This window comes from Bos indicus x Bos taurus, chromosome 15 (genome assembly GCF_003369695.1).
Source record: "Bos indicus x Bos taurus breed Angus x Brahman F1 hybrid chromosome 15, Bos_hybrid_MaternalHap_v2.0, whole genome shotgun sequence".
Lineage (NCBI taxonomy): Eukaryota > Metazoa > Chordata > Mammalia > Artiodactyla > Bovidae > Bos > Bos indicus x Bos taurus.
In genome coordinates this window covers 69,065,069-69,083,879 of record NC_040090.1, presented here as the reverse complement: position 1 = coordinate 69,083,879, position 18,811 = coordinate 69,065,069, and the positions used below count along the sequence as shown (strand labels likewise).

General features: G+C 37.2%; 1 protein-coding gene across 1 annotated transcript in view; it reads left to right on the top strand.

Moving 5' to 3' along the window:
* The window catches only part of SESN3 (sestrin 3), a 79,282-nt gene extending 62,241 nt beyond the window's left edge, over window positions 1-17,041 (top strand). Inside the window, exons 7-10 of the mRNA XM_027563879.1 lie at window positions 2,776-2,894; window positions 3,721-3,911; window positions 6,769-6,913; window positions 9,168-17,041. Of these exons, the coding sequence (XP_027419680.1) occupies window positions 2,776-2,894; window positions 3,721-3,911; window positions 6,769-6,913; window positions 9,168-9,254 (542 nt within the window). The 3' untranslated portion in view covers window positions 9,255-17,041. The remainder of the gene's footprint in view (window positions 1-2,775; window positions 2,895-3,720; window positions 3,912-6,768; window positions 6,914-9,167) is intronic.
* Window positions 17,042-18,811: the final 1,770 nt, after the last annotated feature.

The window sequence follows — 18,811 nt, the reverse complement described above, 5'->3', positions numbered from 1 at the left end:
GTCTATAAAACCTCCAATCTGAAAACAGCTACAGGTGCCTCTCAGACTTTAATATGCATGTGAATCACTGAGGAATCTTGTTGAAATGCAGATTTTTGTGTTCAGTCTCTGTGCCAGGACCTGAGGAGCTACGTTTCAATCATGGCTTCATGTAATGCCCATGCTCCTGGTCTGTACACTTGGAAAGCCAGGGTTGAACAGGAGAGGGTTTTAAGCCCGAAATAAAGTTTTGGAAGTTATCAATATATATTTGGGAGTTAAAATCAAAAGAGTTGTTTATAAAAAATCATCTAGAGAAAACAAGTGGGACAAAGGAAAGTAATGAGCGTAGGGTAAACCTTCTAGGGAAGCCAATATTTTAAAATGCAAACATCGTATTAAAGTTAGTAGTATGCATTTACTTTTAGATATTAATTTTTGTAAGTGTGAAAAACTTGGGTTTGCCTGGTGGCTCAGTGGTAAAGAACCCATTTGCAATGCAAGAGATGGAGGTTCTTATCCTGGATTAGGAAGATCCCCTGGAGAAGGAAATGGCAACCCACTCCAATATTCTTGCCTGGGAAATCCCATGGACAGAGAAGCCTGGCAGCTACAGTCCATGGGGTCACATGGGATGAAAAATTCTAATATACATCTCTTTATAACTATAAGTAGACACAAAATCCAGAAAAAGAGAGTAAACTTATTTAGCATACTTTACCTGACATAAATAAAACACTATATCCCAAACTGCAACCTATACCATTATTTTCAAGTGCACATAGAAAATTTACCAATATCAACCATATATTGTTAATGAAGCAAATATCAGCAAATTTTAAGAGATTTAAACTTTACAGGGTGTAACTTTTGACTATAACAGAAGTAAGCTAGAAATCAGTAAGGAATAACTAGAAGTTTCTCAAATCTTTAGAAATGAAACAGTATACTTCTAAATAGTTCATAGGGAAATAAAAAGTTGCAGTGGAAATTAGAAAATATTTGGAGCTGAATGGCAGTGAAAGATGGCACAGACAATATTTATTTATTATCTTTTTTTGGCCATGCTGGGCAGCTTGTAAGATCTTAGTTCCCTAACCAGGGATTGAACTCAGGTGCCCTGCAGTGGAAGCTCAGAGTCCTAACCAATGGACCACCAGGAAATTCCCTAGACATTGATTTTTTAAAGCTTCTCTAAGACAACTAGAGCTTGAAGGGCATAAATGTTTTATTTCTTTTTTTTGTTTAATTTATTTATTTTTGACTGTACGGGGTCTTCATTGCTACACAGGCTTTTTCTCTAGTTGTGGTGAGTGGGGGCTACTCTCTTTTTAAAATTTTTAAAAGATTCATCCATCTTACTATCCTTGTCTCAGATTCGTTCCTTTATGGCTGAGTAATATTCCATTGTATATATGTACTACAACTTCTTTGCCTAAGCATCTGTTGATGGACATCTAGGTTGTTTCCATGTCCTGGCTATTGTAATAGTGGTACTCTCTAGTTGCGGTGCTCAGACTTTGCATTTCTGTGGCTTTTCTTGTTGTAGAACATGGGTTCTAGGCACACGGGCGTTAGTAATTGCAGCACTGTCTTTAGAGCACAGGCTCAGTAGTTGAGACGCACAGGCTCAGTTGCTCCGTATCGTGTGGGATCCCCTTAGACTGGGGATCAAACCTGTACCTCCTTCATTGGCAGGCAGATTCTTCACCACTGAGTCACTGGGGAAGCCCTTTTCTTATTATTGAAAGTATATTTTAGAATGTCAGTCTTTCTCTTCTTAGATGCTTGAGCAAGAACTTTTGCCTTCTAAAGTGAGTTTTGAATTTACTAAGCAAGTCTTAGACCTTGGTGGAAAGTTATATTCTGATTTTAACAAGAGGCTACATCATTTATAAATTAGGAAATAAATTGTTTCATTCTTTACTGTTCACCATTCCCAGTACTAAATTTGCTGGTCACACGAAGATAAGAGAAAAATGACTCAGTATGTGGCTGAGTTATTTTTGTAGACTTACCGTGTTTTAAAATGGAAATAGAATCTTATTTTTCCCTATAACAAGTTTCTTGGTTTGATCAGTATGATAAAGCATTTCAGATTCCATTTAGAGATTCTAAGAATAGTTTTTCAAGTCTTTTGAAGAAAATGTTTGAAGTTTTCTACAAGGGTACTATTCTATAGCTTGGTAACAGAGTTGACTAGCATTTATTAGTTTTTTGCTTTTCAAATTAGAATGATGTTCCATTACTGTAACATAGTATTTTTTGTATTTTATTTGTATCCATCTCTTAGGAGTAGAAGAATGTGGATAATATGCAAAGTACCAGTCCAGAGTTTGAAATATTTGTTTAAATAGAATTAAAATTGGAGTTTTAGATTTGTCAGAATATTAATTTTAACTCCTTTTAAAAAAAATTTTAACTTCTTAAGGTAAATTTAGGAAAAAAATGTTTGTATTGGGTAGGCCAAAAAGTTCATTTACATTTTTCTGTAACATCTTACAGAAAATTCCAAGTGAAGTTTTTGACTAAACTAATATTTAGATATTTTAATTTAGTCAGTTTTTTGCCTGAATAGCTACAGCTAAATGTTACAGTTGCCGGCATTTAGTAATGAAATTGCATTCAAAACTTGAGCAAAAGGTATTTTATGTGAATACAAGGCATGTAGTCAATATTGACACTATGGAAATCCTTGAAAAAGCTATAGTGAAAAATTGGAAGAAAGTGCAATTAATTCATTGTTCTAACTCTGTACAGTTTCCTTAATACCAAATTGTTCATTATTGTCCTTAGATTTTGAGGATGACATGATTATAACATCTGATGTCTCCCGATATATTGAAGACCCTGGTTTTGGATATGAAGACTTTGCCAGACGAGGGGAGGAACATTTGCCAACATTCCGAGCTCAGGTATGAGACGCCTTTAATTCAGAGAAATTGGAGAAGAGATACTGTCACTTTAACTGTGAAATGTTGAATAAGTTGACTCCCATAGAAACTAATAGAACATTTTGATAGAATCTATAAATATCTTTATTTAACCTACTTTTCAGCCTTGTCTAATTTGATATCCCAGTTGATGGATTAGTATTTCAGCATCCCCTCTACCTCCAACCCCAAGAAGGCAAAAGGAAACTGCTTTATGTGGTTACTTGCATTATTGCATGGTAGTAGTATCATGTTCATGTTTTGGAGAGAAGCAGGGAGGAAACTGAGTGACACGTTCACATTTATAATAAGAAGGCATTTTTATAGAAAGGCCATATGTCTATAATTATGGGCTGAAGGGCCACCTGTTCCCCATCCCTAGATAAGAGCCACAGTAGTGATGTGGTTCATAAAGACAGTGCAGGCGAGATCAAAGACAGACTCCTCTGTGCTTGTTTCAGATGATCTGCTAGCCATCCGTGTCACTGAGTAGGTTTAGTCATGTAGGACTATTCCAGGGCTTTCTGGGGTTCTTCCAGATGACGGTGTAGTTTGCATAGTACATGACCACGGGAAGTAGCCAGAGTTTATCACCAATGTCCCTCATCCTGGACCCAGTGAGGAAATAGCACGGCCCTCCCGTCTACAAACTGATGTGTTGGTAAAGCAATCTTGGTAAAGTGACAAACTTAGAATCCGTGAAAGGATTACAGACTGAAATATCTCCACTTTCTTCAGTGGTTATACTTCACAAAAACATAGACTTTAAATGGAGAGTGACCATTTTTGATACATTTTATTCTTTTAGGACTATACCTGGGAAAATCACGGGTTCTCCTTGGTGAACAGACTTTACTCTGATATTGGACATCTTCTTGACGAGAAGTTCCGCATGGTCTACAATCTCACCTATAACACTATGGCCACCCATGAGGATGTTGACACAACGATGCTGCGCAGAGCTTTATTTAACTACGTTCACTGTATGTTTGGAATCAGGTATGGTTGTCGTAGAGACAGGTGTGTGTGTGTGTGTGTGTGTGTGTGTGCTAAGTTGTTTTAGTCGTGTCCACCTCTTTGAGACCCCAAGGACTGTAGCCCTCCAGGCTCCTCTGTCCATGGGATTCTCCTGGCAAGAATACTGGTGTGGGTTGCCATGCCCTTTTCCTGGGGATTTTCCCAACCCAGGGATTAAACCCATGTCTCTAATGTCTCCTGCATTGACAGGCAGGTTCTTTACTACTAGCACCGCCTGGAAAGCCCTATAGAGACAGTTGTACGTGTTTCTAAATGAAAATTCTGACAGGAGTCTTACCTTTTTCCTGTTAAAGAGTATATACTTCTGGGGAGAAAATTACATGTGGACTCCTGACTATAAAAAATTAACTCTATTTTCTAGAAGAGCATTTTTCTTTGTTTAAAAGGCTTAATATGCACATATAAATACAGTAGTAAAATTTTACTAAGGAGGGAAAAAACATCAGTAATCACTGGGGACAGTAGTAAAACTCTCCATTTGAGAATCCCTCCTGCAAGAACTGAACCTTTCAGAAGTATAGATGATATGCCATTGTGCAGGCATACTTAGTCGCTCCAGTCGTGTCTGACTCCGTGCGACCCCATGGACTACAGGCTGCCAGGCTCCTCTGTCCCTGGGATTCTCCAGGCAAGAATACCGGAGTGGGATACCATGCCCTCATCCAGGGAATCTTCCTGACCCAGGGATCAAACCCATTTCTCCTGTATCTCCTGCATTGCAGACAGATTCTTTACTGCTGAGCCACAGGAGAAGCCCATGATATCCTGTTAGATAACTATAGCAAGTGCTGGTTGGTTGGTTGGTTTTTGAAGGTATGGTATAATTTGGGTATAAATGAAACTAAGATAGAGTCTGCCTTCATAAAACTTACATAAGCTCATGTAAGAATACTGAAATGAAACTGTAAGTCAGAATAAATTAGTGGCACCTAAATTTAGAAAGTTTGAATTGAGAGGACTGAGAGTGAAGGAGTGAATAAGACTGAATGGTGTAATCAGGAAAGCTCTCCTTGGAGAACATCCTTTTTGAGCTGGGTTTTGAAGACTTCTATGGAGATAGATCTGCCAAAAGAGAAAATCCCCAGTTATGAATATATTCAATTGACTCTGTACTGTATCCTTTCTGATATAGTATCACAAAGCCCTCATGGAACGGAATTAGAATTCTATTTGTTAAGCAAAGTGGTTTCTATAACTTTGACTTAAAAAAAAATCCCAAATTTCCTGGAAAAGTCAACTAATATGAAATATTCTACATAAAAGATACTATTATGATGGTAAATAGTAGCTCCGCTATTTGCCCATTTACTATTCTAGAAAGAATCATCACATTTTAAAATTTAATATACCAACCTAATTAAGAAAAATAAACAGTAATAGATTTTAATTCAAATAGATTTTAATTCAATACATGTTATAAATTAATATTATATTCAAAATAATATTATATTTAAGGCAATAAATTGGTGATATTTCTCTGCTGGGTGCTACTAAATAAAGCTTATGTAAAATCCCAGAGTTTTTTTTTTTTTAACTAAGTATTATGTTTGGATTAAAAATAAACCAAAAATACAGAAGAGAAAGCCCACAAGCTCCCACCACTACATTTACTCTCATAGCTATTTCTGAGCCCGTTTACACTGTTAGTCTCTCATCTCATGAATGAACTATCTACACTCCTATGCACTAGGGCACAGAATCCCATCTCCTCTCATCTAAAGATCCCTCTTCTGGCAATTCTCCCTTCTCTCTCCTGCATAATTAGCTTTACTCTCTTAATTGAATCTTTTCCATCAATATGTAAACATGCCTTTATTTCTCCCATCATCTCAAAAAAAAATCCTTTCTTCATCCTTCATTTCCCTCTGACTGTTGCCTCACACTTCTGCTCCCATGCACAGCAGATCCGTTTGATAACATTTTGTATATCTACTGTCACCATTTTCTTATCCCCTGTTCTCTTGTGAACTGACTGCAGTGTCAGGCTTTTACTCCTGCACAGCAGCAGAACTACAAAACTACTCTTTCTAAGGTTGCGCTTCACCTCTCCATAGCTCCTTGCCTCGACCCGTTCTCTGTGGTGTCTTCTTTGCCTACTTGGTAGCATCAGACATAATTGATTACTCCCTCTTCCTTGAGACACTAGGGGCTTCCTGGTGTCTCAGACAGTAAAGAATCTGCCTGCCAAGCAGGAGACCTGGGTTTGATCCCTGGGTCGGGAAGATCCCCTGGAGAAAGGGAATGGCTACACACTCCAATATTCTTGCCTTGAGAATTCCAGGGACAGAGGAGCCTGGCAGGCTACAGTTCATGGGGTCACAAAGAGGTGGACATGACTGAGCGACTTTCACTTTCACTAAGACACTAGACTCCTACCTTAGGGTTTTACACTTGCTTCTTCTCCTCCTCCCAGTATTAGCTTAGATGTCAGTCTCTTAGAGAAGCCTTCCTGCCCACTCTATCTAAAATCACAACTCTCCTCCCAGCCCCCAGCTGTATTTTATCTCCATAGCAGTTGTCACCATCTGATATATTATATGGTGCTCTTTTTCATTTTTCTTTTTTCTCCAATAGAATACAAATTCCATGAGACTAGGGCTTTTTGTCTATTTTGTTCATTTGTGCTTCATCAGTGCCTGAAGGAGTACATGGAAACTACATGGCTTATAGTAGGCACTCAAATATTTATTATTTAAAGGAGTTAATGAATGAGCTTTTGGTATTTAATTACTAGGTAATTATTGTGTCTTGGTATAACTTTAGAAATCAGAAATTTTGATTCTGCCATTCTAAAGCTTGTTATCATTATTGCTTCTAGGTATGATGACTACGATTATGGAGAAGTTAATCAATTACTTGAACGAAGCCTGAAGGTTTACATTAAGACAGTGACCTGCTATCCTGAGAGGACTACCAAGCGCATGTATGATAGTTACTGGCGTCAGTTCAAACACTCAGAAAAGGTGTGTTTCATGACTTAACATAGACGTATATTCCACATAAGGAGTAATGATTATGAAAAATTAAATGTGAAAATAGTAATAAATCAACACCATCAGAGAAGTTGGAAGTGGCATCATTTGGCCATCAGTTTTTTTTTTTTACAATGTTTTAAAATTCAAATTTATTGAATGGTGACTAAATTTTGGTTATGTGTTTTGCCCAGTGTGGTGTATAAAGTAAAAGCTTAGCATTGGCCTTTGAAAGATTGGATCTGAAAATTGGATCTTGGCTCAGAAGACATATCCATTTAGAGAACTTTTTCATTCTAGCCATTTTACAGTTAACCTATTAGAACAATAGTTCTCATTCCAATTTGGTAATTTAGTGATTTGACAATATAATGCAGACCTTTGAGCCAAGTATATTATTATATGAGGAATTTTTTGGATTGAAATATCAATATATAGGAAACATTATTTAAGACCTAATAAATGACCATTATAATGGTATAGTATAAGTATGGCCTTCAATCATGAGTCTATTGACGTTTAAATCCAAGAATCTTCCATTTATACCACAGTTCCTAAGCTTGAGAGTAAGAAAACCTTTTTAGAGTCCTAATATTCACTAATTAACTATATGACTTTGATAGAGAATGTTATGACCTCGATCCCTAGCAGTCTTTCTTGAAGTCTTAGAGCCAATCACACATCAGATAAACACCCATTTACCTCCAGCATCTCTCCTTGATAGATCTGTATGCTCTACTTACAAGTTTGTATTACAATTTCTCCCTTTGCTCAGTGGTATCTAGAAATTCTCCTTACTCATCAAGAGAATAGATCCAATGATATATCTAACCTGTAGAAAGATATCAAAATAATTTAAATATATCATACTTCTTTGTAAAAGCTTTTGAAGGTATGTGGGTGCTTATTTTAACCTGTCAGGTGAAATGAATCCCCCTCAAAAATTCCCCCAGGTGCTTGTTCACAGCTGTATATGAAAGACTCTAGGCAAGCTAAGCGTATCTAAGTTGTTCAATCCCTTAATCGTGTCTGACTCTTTTTGACCCCATGGACTGCGGCACTCCAGGCTTCCCTGTCCTTCACTATCTCCCAGAGTTTGCTCACATTCATGTCCTTTGAGTCAGTGATACCATCTGACCATCTCATATTCTGGCACCCCCTTCTCCTCTTGCCCTCAATCTCCCAGCATCAGGGTCAGATCCAATACTTCAAAGCCCAATGCTAAACTTTTACTTTATACTCCACATTGGACAAAACACATAACCAAAATTTAGCCACCACTCAATAAACTACCAGATACTAATTTCAGATTGCTTTAAGCTTCAGATTTTCACCTTGGTTTCTCCCATGTACAGGCATACCTCAAAGATATTCTGGGTTTGGTTCTAGACCACTGCAGCAAAGTTAATATCACAATAAAGCAAGACACATGAATTTTTGGTTTCCCAGTGCATGTAAAAGTTGAGTTTATAATACAGTGGTGTAGCCTATTAAGTGTATAAGAGCATCATGTCTTTAAAAACAAAACAGTATGTGTACCTTAATTAAAAAATAGTTTACTGATAAAAAAAAATGCTAACCATCATTTGAGCCTAAAGTGTCATAATCTTTTTTGTGGTGGAGGGTTTGAAATGTTGTGAGGATTATCAGATGTGACAAAGAAGTGAGCAAATGCTGTTGGAAAAATGACGCCAATAGACTTGCTCAATGCAGGGTTGCCACAAACCTTCGTCAGTTTGTGAAAAAAGAAAGAAAAGCAGTGTCTATGTGGTGCATTAAAGCAAAAGCTCAATAAAATGAGGTATGCCTGTAAATAGTAAAAAAATGTTTTTAAGAACTTTCCAAGGAATAAATACAGGCTGATTTTCAGCCATATAAAATTTTACATCTGGAAGAAAGTATTTTTTGTAGGAGAACTGTAATTTGCAAAAAGTATTTTTGTTTTACAACCCAAAGGATTATCTGGCTTTACAGCTCTCCTAAGAAAATTACTGGACTTTTTAAGATTCTAGGGGTCATTTTTACTGCTCACATTTTTTTAATAAACAGTTTTCTTATGAGTCTTACATCATGTGCACACATAAACATGCACAGGCATGTGTGTTTGTATGTGTGTCTGTAAAACTGGTGAGATTATAATATCTAATGTTAGAATACATTTGTGAATGTCTGATTATATGAAATAAATTAAAGTTTTTTCAGTTGTTTATAATGGTCACTAAATTGGTAACACTTTGATTTCTAGGTTCATGTCAATTTACTTCTAATGGAAGCACGGATGCAAGCTGAGCTTCTCTATGCTCTTCGTGCCATAACTCGGCATTTGACCTGAAGCATCACCCAGGGAAGATATCATATATGTGTAAAGACCTTTTCGCATAGGATATACATCAGAAGCTGTTTGTGATGTAGCATCAAACATTATTCAATTCTCTAGTGTCAAAGTTTTAGCCGTTTCTTGGGGGCGGCTGTAATGTGCAATGATGTGTTTTCTTTTCCTTGATGCTTAACATGACTAACAATTGCAAAAATAATACTGAGGAGCACTACTTGGCATTGTTTGTAGTTGGGTTTTTGGATACTGATCATAAATCATGAACCTGGTTTGTTAATGCTTAACTTCAGTGCTTTGGGGTTTGTATGTGTATTTTTGTTCTTTCCTTTTTTTTTTCTAATAAGGAAAAGCGCTTACAATCTGCTCGAGCAATTGTTTTTCAGATATCGGAATTCAGCAATGAATGACCTCCTCTGGCCATTCTAGAACTTTAAGGTTGTGTCCTACACCTGGTGGAGGAGAAGCATGCGCTGTTGGACTAAGCTGCTCACAGGACACGCATCTGTGTCTCCAGGAGTTTATTTGTCAGGCACTGTTTATTTTTTTGTTTGTTTGTTTTTTTTTTTACTGCTATTGGCGATAACATGAAATGTGATACAGCCATTGTCCATAATTTAATGTGAAATTGATCATGATGAATTCTATAGCATGCTACTGAAATGCCAAATTCAGCTAGTTCCTTTCTCTTCTGAAACAGAAGCTTCCGTTTTCCATATCAGATGTATATATTCAAAGTGGAATTATGCACACTCCTTTCTATCACTGACAGTAATCCTCAGTCATCAGAGTAATCAGTGCTCACAGGACTGCTTACAGTTCATTTAGTTGGCACATAGAAACATGTACCCACACAAGACTGACCAAAAATTTTCTTTGCACATTTTTCTTTTCTCATAGTGTTTTCTATATTACAGTAAGCAGAGGAAGGTTAATATGCCTATATTTTTTTCCTGTTAGGCTTCTAGAACTTACTTTCCACGGTTTTTCTTATGATAGGTTAAACAGTTGATTATTCAAAGGTAAAAATTCTGTTTCTATGCATTAATGTGATTGAACAACAACAACACAAGAGTGCAATATGTAAAAAAAAAAAAGAGAGAGAGAGAAAAAGACTCAACAAACTTTCCCCCTATTATGTATGTCACTGCAGAAGTGTCCTTTTACCACAGAGCTATAAAGAAATTTAGTTCAGATTTCTTTATCGCACAAGGCTTTTGCCTTCCTGGGGTTGAACAATGTTCCTTTTACAATGCCAAAGCATCCCCATTCCCAGAACAATCTCTTTGGACAACTGGTTTAAAAAAGATCTCAAGTCTTATGGGAGGAAAAAGCATCCCCAAAGTCATATTTTTGCATTGGTTTATGTTGCTTGATTAGACTATCTTCACAGAGCACAATGCTGTACATTTATAGCTTTAATTTGTATTATGTTAATGAACCAGTGAAGTGCCTAAAGAGATGCTCACAGCTATCCGGTAGGACACGACTGCACTGCTTAAACACTTTTTGGTTAACTAAGGGTGACTTGAATTTTACACAAACATACTAATTTTTTTTTAAAAAATCCATTTTTTTCACAGTAAAGAAGATAAATTTTTCCGTTAGCATTCCCACAAAAATTGTATTTTAGACTTGTAATCTAGGACTTAACTTTGTCTTTCCTCTCATGAAAGAATTGTGGGCTAGTGTTCTCGTCAATCATTTTCCCCTTCCATTTATCATTCTTTTCTGGTACAATCCATTAGGTTGCTTTCTGTTAGGCTTTGTTCTAGGTAAGAAAATAGCAAGATGACTGTACACCTATGAATATAAGGTAGTTCTGCATTTTTAGATTCCAGGATCTTGTTTGAAATCTTCCATGTGAGGGAAAAAACTGCTAATATTTTTCAAGACAGGGTGGTTTATTTAAAAAGATTATTCAAAGAACTCATGCCAGATCGAGTCTGTTTTGTTTATTGCATATACCATATGTTGATGTTATTCCATATCACATTATATAGATAGGTACTAACTACAAAGAAAGTATTTAGGGGAATGGCAAAATATGAATGACAACATGCATGTCCATTTGACTTCCCTAATTTTAGAACTTTCAAGTTGAGGATACCCTTTACTCTTGACATTTTGTTTTTTTTAACTAGAATTCTTTCAGCTAATATCCCTTTGTTTTTGTGCAGGTGACCTGTATTAGAGGTTGAAAAATAATTTATATATTGAAAAGGAGGAAAAATTCTCATAGAACATCATAAGAGCTTTAAACCAAAAGGGGAAACAAGGTTTAAGTAACTAAAATGGCCACTTAGTTTTTGTTTTTGCATTGCCCACCCCAGAAATGTAAGTAGTTGAAGTTTGGGTTATGGGAATATTATTAGTGCCTTTACTAGATCTCTTTCCTAGCAAAGTTTCTTTTTAGCTTAGCATAGATGTATCTTATCGCTAATCAGGAAAATCAGTTGACTTGGAACTATAAACAAAAATAAAACAAGATATTTATGAACCTCACTGAATCAGCCTAGAAAAATTGACTTTGGAGGTGCCAAAGCACCTGCCAAGATGCAGCCTGCACAGCCTTCTAGGTTGTGAATACCATTTGTACAGCGAGTTTGCTGTGAATTTCAGCTACTGCAAACTTGAAATTCTGATGCGGTTTTCCAGGGTGGTATTTTTTCAGAGTATTGAATTTACTATGTAGTAATTTATAGTATAGCTTTTTATATTAAAATGTGATATTTTTTAAAAGAGCTCTCTGGTTCAATTGGTGTCATGATGTGACTATACGATCTGCTAACCTACCCCTTGGGCTCACATTGTGCCAAACTGAGATGTACACATGTACGTGAAAAAAACAAAAAGCACATGTGAATGTGAAGTCTCTAACTCCGTTGCTTATTATTTTCAAATTAGTCTAATAATCCATTGATGTATATGCTTGAAATGGTTCTCTGTTTACTTTTGAATTTCGAGTTTTCCCGCTAGAGTTAGAATGCTCAGTTTTCTCGGATCACCTTAAGAAAATCCAAATACTCTTCTCTCTGAAAGTAAATGGTGAACCCAGTCCCTTGACTATGGGAGTGGCCAGACAGGTGCCTCCTTAAATCCTTCGGATTCGGCTTCCTCAGATGGACTCGTGATAATTAGAGGAAAGCAGGCTTTTGAGATGGGACAACTTGTAACTTTCTTCACCTTTTTGAGCTAAGGATATTGTCTCAGTCTCAGGAAGAACCTTTGTCCCATTTGGGATACCTTTTAACTAAAAGATGGCTAATGTGGAAGCTGGGGCATGGTCTTGGCTTTTAATTATAGCTTTAAACCCAAATGATAACAACACAAGACTGTCTTAGAATAGAACTCTCAATGTCAGCTCTATATCAAAATCATATTTGAACCAGAGCCCCTATTTTAATTGTGCTATAAAGTCCCTTAAAGATTTCAAATGCTTCTAAAACCTAGTTAACATTATTCCTGAGCAACTTTTTTCCCCACCTTACAGAGTTTTTAAATCCAAACTATTAAATTTTTATGCTACAGCAAAATGAAATTATCAACCAGCAGTTAAAAATGTGTACTTAAAAATAGTTCACCATTTTTGTGCAGAGTACATGCCTATATGGTGGTAAGATTCTTTTAAACTCTAAGGGCAGTTCATCAGGGAAAAAAATAAATTTCAGTGCATGTTATGAAAATTATTTGCACTGTGCTAGTAAAATGAGGTTTTCATTTTTGTTTTATGTTGTGTTTTAAAGACAATTCTAAATCATTCCTCTGGAAAGCAAGACCTTAAACTCTTTATCTAGGGGGACTTTTTCTTCTTTTATGCAAATAGACGGTCTTGCATGGAGTGAAAATTATGCAACTATAATGTTATATAAATAGTATATGAAATTTGCTAATAGTATAATTTAACAGGAAACTGAAAGATATGTGGCTCCTCTATTCAGACTGAGTTTTAAATTACCTAATTTCATAGTCAGAACCTATTCTAGGTGGCCATCATCATAAACTCTGTTTCCCGATTATATCCATCTGAAGACTGAGAATCAAATTAGTCTTTCCTTAAAACAGTACTGTAACATGAATGTATTCATCTCAGTCAACAGAACTTCAGTGCCCCCTCCATGTGGAACTTACTTCCATGCTAATTTGGCTTCATCAGTAGTGTCTGCTCAGGTGAGACCTAGAACAAAAACAGCTGGAGTGAAATGGATCGCAGGGGTAGAGGTACCTGTCGAGGCAGAGCCCTGTGAGGAAGGAAGAGTTTTTCAAAGAACACATGGACCATAACTCTACTGGCGTGGCTGCCCTCAGCATCACACACCCGGTCTGAAGGAGCCTTTCCTGTTGCGGGAGCTCCTGCCTACATTCAGCCCACCCTTTCCTGCCTGCTTATTCTTCCTCCCAAGTGCCTCGGCCTCAACCGTGCTCACTCTCCTCCCCTCCCCTCGGCCCATCTTGGTGTGAACGCTGTTTCACAAACCAGACATCACCAGCCACCTGCTGATCATCACCAGCATTTACTTTTCCCAGTTACTTTTTCTCCATTCATGAGGAATAATACAACTTGTCCCAACTCCCTTGAAATTCCTCAATCATCTAGGTATATTTTGGCTCACCTTTGCCCTCGATCCCCTACTGGAAATTATGTAGCACCACGTGTGATCGCGTCCATCCCATACTGTTCTGCCCTTTCCCAGCTGCCAGAATATCTTGCTCTCCTCTACCTCATCCCCAAAGAGCCTATAAACTCAGAGTATCCAACCATTTTCATGGATTCACTCTCTGTTGTTCAGAAGTACTACTTCCATATTTTAAATAAATCATAGAAGAGTTTTGCCTTCTATCAAAGTAGGAATGTTTATATTTATACATGATAAGAAATCGAACTATTTCTACCATGCAGAATTTAGCATTTAGCAGGATTTTAAAGTGATTGAAATGCCATCCTAACCTGGATCTGTATTAGGTAGTAAATACCTGCATTAGTCCACGTTATTTGAATGTAAAGTGAAAATTCTCCAGCAGTCCAGACTAATCTGTAACCAATCAGTGGAACAGGAAATTTCTGGCATAGACATGGGTGGTGTTTCTGACATTTGTTTTATGGGTGTCATTTGGGCCTTGAAACATATTTCAAATAGAAGAACATACGATACACGGCATTTAGGTAGTCCCATTGGATCACAGAAGCCTACTGGATTTAAAATATAGATAAAATACCACAAAATTGGCTACCTAAGGGTTTGATCAAGCTTCCCTCATTGGACTAAGCTTGGAGCCCCTGTTCCTACCCTGTTTCTCGCTGGGGAAAATGAGCTGTGAGATGAAAAGGGAATGCACTTCCTTTGTAGTCCTTATTCCCCTGGCGTACTTCCAGGATATCCAGGCAGTATCATCCAGGAACAGGAAGCGCACAGAAGGGGAAGAAGCCACAGCACTTCCGGTCTGGCCAGTGCCTGCTTAGCGCGGTCCATAGACGAATGCTGTCAGGTTTCTAACGCGGGGGGGTGTGTTCATCTGTAGACAGTTGTCTGACCTGAAGACAAACCCCACCCTGTTTGAAAGTACAGATTAAAATATTATGATCTGTGGTGGTATCCGGGTGCCTTCCACGCCCATTTGTGAACACCCCAACTCAAAAACAGAGTCCAGTAAATACCTTTAAGGGCCCAGGAATGAATATATGCCTAGTTAAGAAATGAGACTTGAATAAGTAGAGCCTGAAGGAATAGTTTTTCTTAAATCCTATGTTATAAAATGTTCCTTCTAGCTTTAAATTAATTATGAGTGCACCACCGTGAGGTCCAGAGTTGAAAAAGAAGGAATATGAGGATGGTGGGGGGTGGGGGGGACAGGTTGGGGGATGAATACCTGATTCTTTTCAATGCTTGTGGAAATCTTTGAAGTAATGAAATTCATACTATAGAATGGCCATTAGAACAAACACCCTATTTTACAGCTCATAGTACAACATCAAATGTTAGTAAGTCTAACTATGATAAATGTAATTTTGGGTATATAAATTTGCTAAAGCAGTCTATTTTCTTGCATTCCTCAGTTTAACTTCATAAAAAAATCAAAAGGAGAGAGGCTCTCTAGTCTTTAATGCTGAAGTATTATCAATCCTGATTAGCTTAAGTTTATGCATTATGACACCTACTGAATGAAACTGATTATACATCTCCTTTTAAGTTAATCAGTCTTTACAAGTTGTCGACTGATTCCCAAATCTGATAAGGAAGGATCAAAAAGTAGGATCAAGGAAATTCATCAGTTGGTAGCCAAGAAATTTCCTTTGTAATGTTGAGACTTGTTTTCTCCTTCCTGAATTTTACTGATTCTCTAAAATAAAGGGAAAGAGTTAAATGCTACCCTTGTTCACCAAGGGAAGTCATCCCAACTCTATACCTAGTGCAGATATTCCCTTTACATCTATATATCTTCCCTGGAAAGAAAATACCTTTTTTTTCCCTTCCTCTTTTCTCTTTTCACATCTGCTCTTTTTAATCAGATAAGATAGACAAAGAAAGCAAACCACAAGCCAGTTTGGCATCTTCTCCATGCTGATAGAATACTCACAGCCACATGCACAGTTGGAGCAAGGTTACACAGAACCCTGTCAGGTCAGCGTGGAGCATGGCCTTGCTACTTGGATTAGCTCCTTCAACCCTGAAAATAACTTTCCTGGTCATGGAACAACTGGATGTATCCTTTAGCTTATGAAATAGGATTTGAACTTGAAATCTCTCTTTTTTAAAAAGAACCTGATTTTGCAGGGCAGCTACATCATGAATGTATATATTAAGACTTTGTAGCTGAATTGCACACGAAATCAGATTGCCAACTTCTTATCTTTCAATTTTAGACATCATTTTATCCTTAAGTTGTGAGTGATATATGTAGCATGCTGTGAAATGTCTGTTATAGTTCTTTAATTCATCAGTATTAATACAGAATTATCTTTTTGCGTTCCTTGGTACTTTTTATTCCATGTAATCAGAAGCTGTGATGTTTTGCCTTTGTCGTCCTGTGCTTTGTTACTGTAATTTTTTTCTTTTTTACGAAGCACGTGACTTTGGACTAACGTGAGGCGGATGACGTGATCTTTAAGACTGCTATATATCTATCAGTCTCTTACTATATAAGGTTTCAATTAGAATAAGCTTTTATCAAATAGATCATTGATGCAATTTAGGATTCACACGATTTTCAGTGTCAAATGGCGATCTTACATTTATAGCTTCAATTCTGAAGACAACAAACTTGATAAACAGCCACTTTAAACTTGTTCTGGCAAATCAGACCCTGCTGTAGATGTAGTCTAAGTTAGTTAACCATATAAGCCTTTTCAACTATTATGCCCTCCACATGAGTCAGCAGTTAAGAAGAGTATAGAACCCATGAAAGCTTTTTGTATGTATAACTAGGTTTTATTTTTCTTATGTTGCTGATTTTACAATTCTGACTAAAGCTGACCTCAATGGATCAGTTTATGTGTAATATTCTAGTGCTTTAATGCCTCTTTTTTTTTTTTTGGAGGGATGGGTAATATTATTTGAACAGCTACAGAAGGAACTGTTGGTGAGTCAAGGCAAACACATTTGAAATAAAGCAACTGTGTATTAACATGTTAACAATTCATAACTGCACTTTTTATGACATTTTGAAAATCTATTTATAGGTACAGAACAATGGGTTTTGTTAAACTGTATCACATTTATACTTGCAGAAATTTATTTCATTGTTATTAGTAGGAATTTTATTGGTTCAATAAAATTGGCAAAACTGAACACTGACTATTTGCTTTTATATATATATATATATTTAATTGAATATTCAAGAAGCATTCTAGTGTAGGTTTTGTTTGTTAATTATTGGATATGCATTCTGAAAGATATCAGCATTGTTGTAAGAGTCATTTTCCCTCTTGTTTCTTTCTGACCCACAGTTTTCTTGTAACATTTATTACAACCACTTAATAGTGCATTAATGGAATAGTGTAAATTGTGCAAAATATAGAGTTATTATTACTTTGAAACTGTCCATTGTGATCTCAGCAATAGGAAAATTAATTTCACTATTATCTTTTATTAACCAAAAATAGTAAGGTAGAATGGGAAAAGGGGCGTTGAACCTGGGGCAGAGCCTGAATTCAAAGCTTATTCTTTTTCACTTAAGCTTTGTGACCTTAAGTAACTTGATATCTAGGATCCATGATTTCTGTACCACCATCTGAGGGAGATAATTGCCTTCTTGAGATAGTTGCTTGAGATTGGGTGATGTGTAAGAAGGGATTTGAAATACGCAGTACAGTGATGAGTCTGACTGGATGCCTGAGAAAACCCAGAGAATAGTGCTGTTGCTAATTGAAATAAAGAGTTAGGAAGGAGAGTTTCGGAGGTGGGGGTGTATATACACGTGTAATGAGGTGATAGTAAGACTGTCAAGTGGAAATGTAAAGTAGTCTTTGGGAAAGCTAGAGAGGATGTGCAAAGTCTTTTGTGCAAGGTATTCCAAGGAGAGCCCTAACTTTCTATTTTTCTTAGCTCACTAATTACACAAAAACTCAGAGCAAAGGCAAGAACTCTCCTTTGTGCCATGTGTCCAGCTGTACTGCGCACATGTGTGCTAAGTTGTTTAAGCCGTGTGCAACTCTTTGTGACCCCATAGGCTGTAGCCCACCAGGCTTCTCCGTCCACAGGATTCTCTAGGCAAGAAGACTGAGGTGGGTGGCTGTGCCCTCCTCTAGGGGATTTTCCTGACCCAGGATGGAACCCACATCTTCTGCAGCTCCTGCATTGGCAGGTGGGTTCTTGACCACTAGTACCACCTGGGAAGCCCCCAGCTGTACTGGGAGATCAGCAAAAACCAGCTTCTTGCTGATTAGAGTCTGTCATTTTCAATAATATGTGACCTCTAGGGGAGATAATGGAGAAGGAAATTGCAACCCACTCCAGTACTCTTGACTGGTTAATCCCGTGAACAGAGGAGACTGGCGGGCTACAGTCTATGGGGTCACAAAGAGTCAGACAAGACTTGGCAAGCAAACAGCAGCAGCAGTAGCAGGAGAGAGAAAGGACAGGGCATGTCAGACCACACTCAGCCAACAGCTAAATTTCCACTTCTTCCCCAATTCAAGATCCAGCTTTTTGACCCTAGTTCCCTAGGAACTGATTAATAACTTTGGCCATTTTTAAAAGTAAAATGAAACCCCTTATGTGTGTACTTGGTCTTTTCACATATACGGTCTCATTTAATCCTCATAATAACTTTGTAAAGAACTGATAATATTTTACACAAGAGGAAACAGTCTTGAGAGCTTTGCCCAAGAGTTGGTGCCTTAGAATCAGCACAGTGGGGGATCTGAATTCCATCTTTCTGACACCACTTTTACACTGAACTTCACTACCTTAATCCAGCCTAAGTTTCTTGGTTAATGATATAAATGACTATGCTTGCAACATGACATCTTGCTTGAAAAATTAAAGAATAGTTCAAACTCCCAAACAAAATTTAGATAACTTACTTTTCTGGCTAACTTGCAACTTTTTTTAAATTTT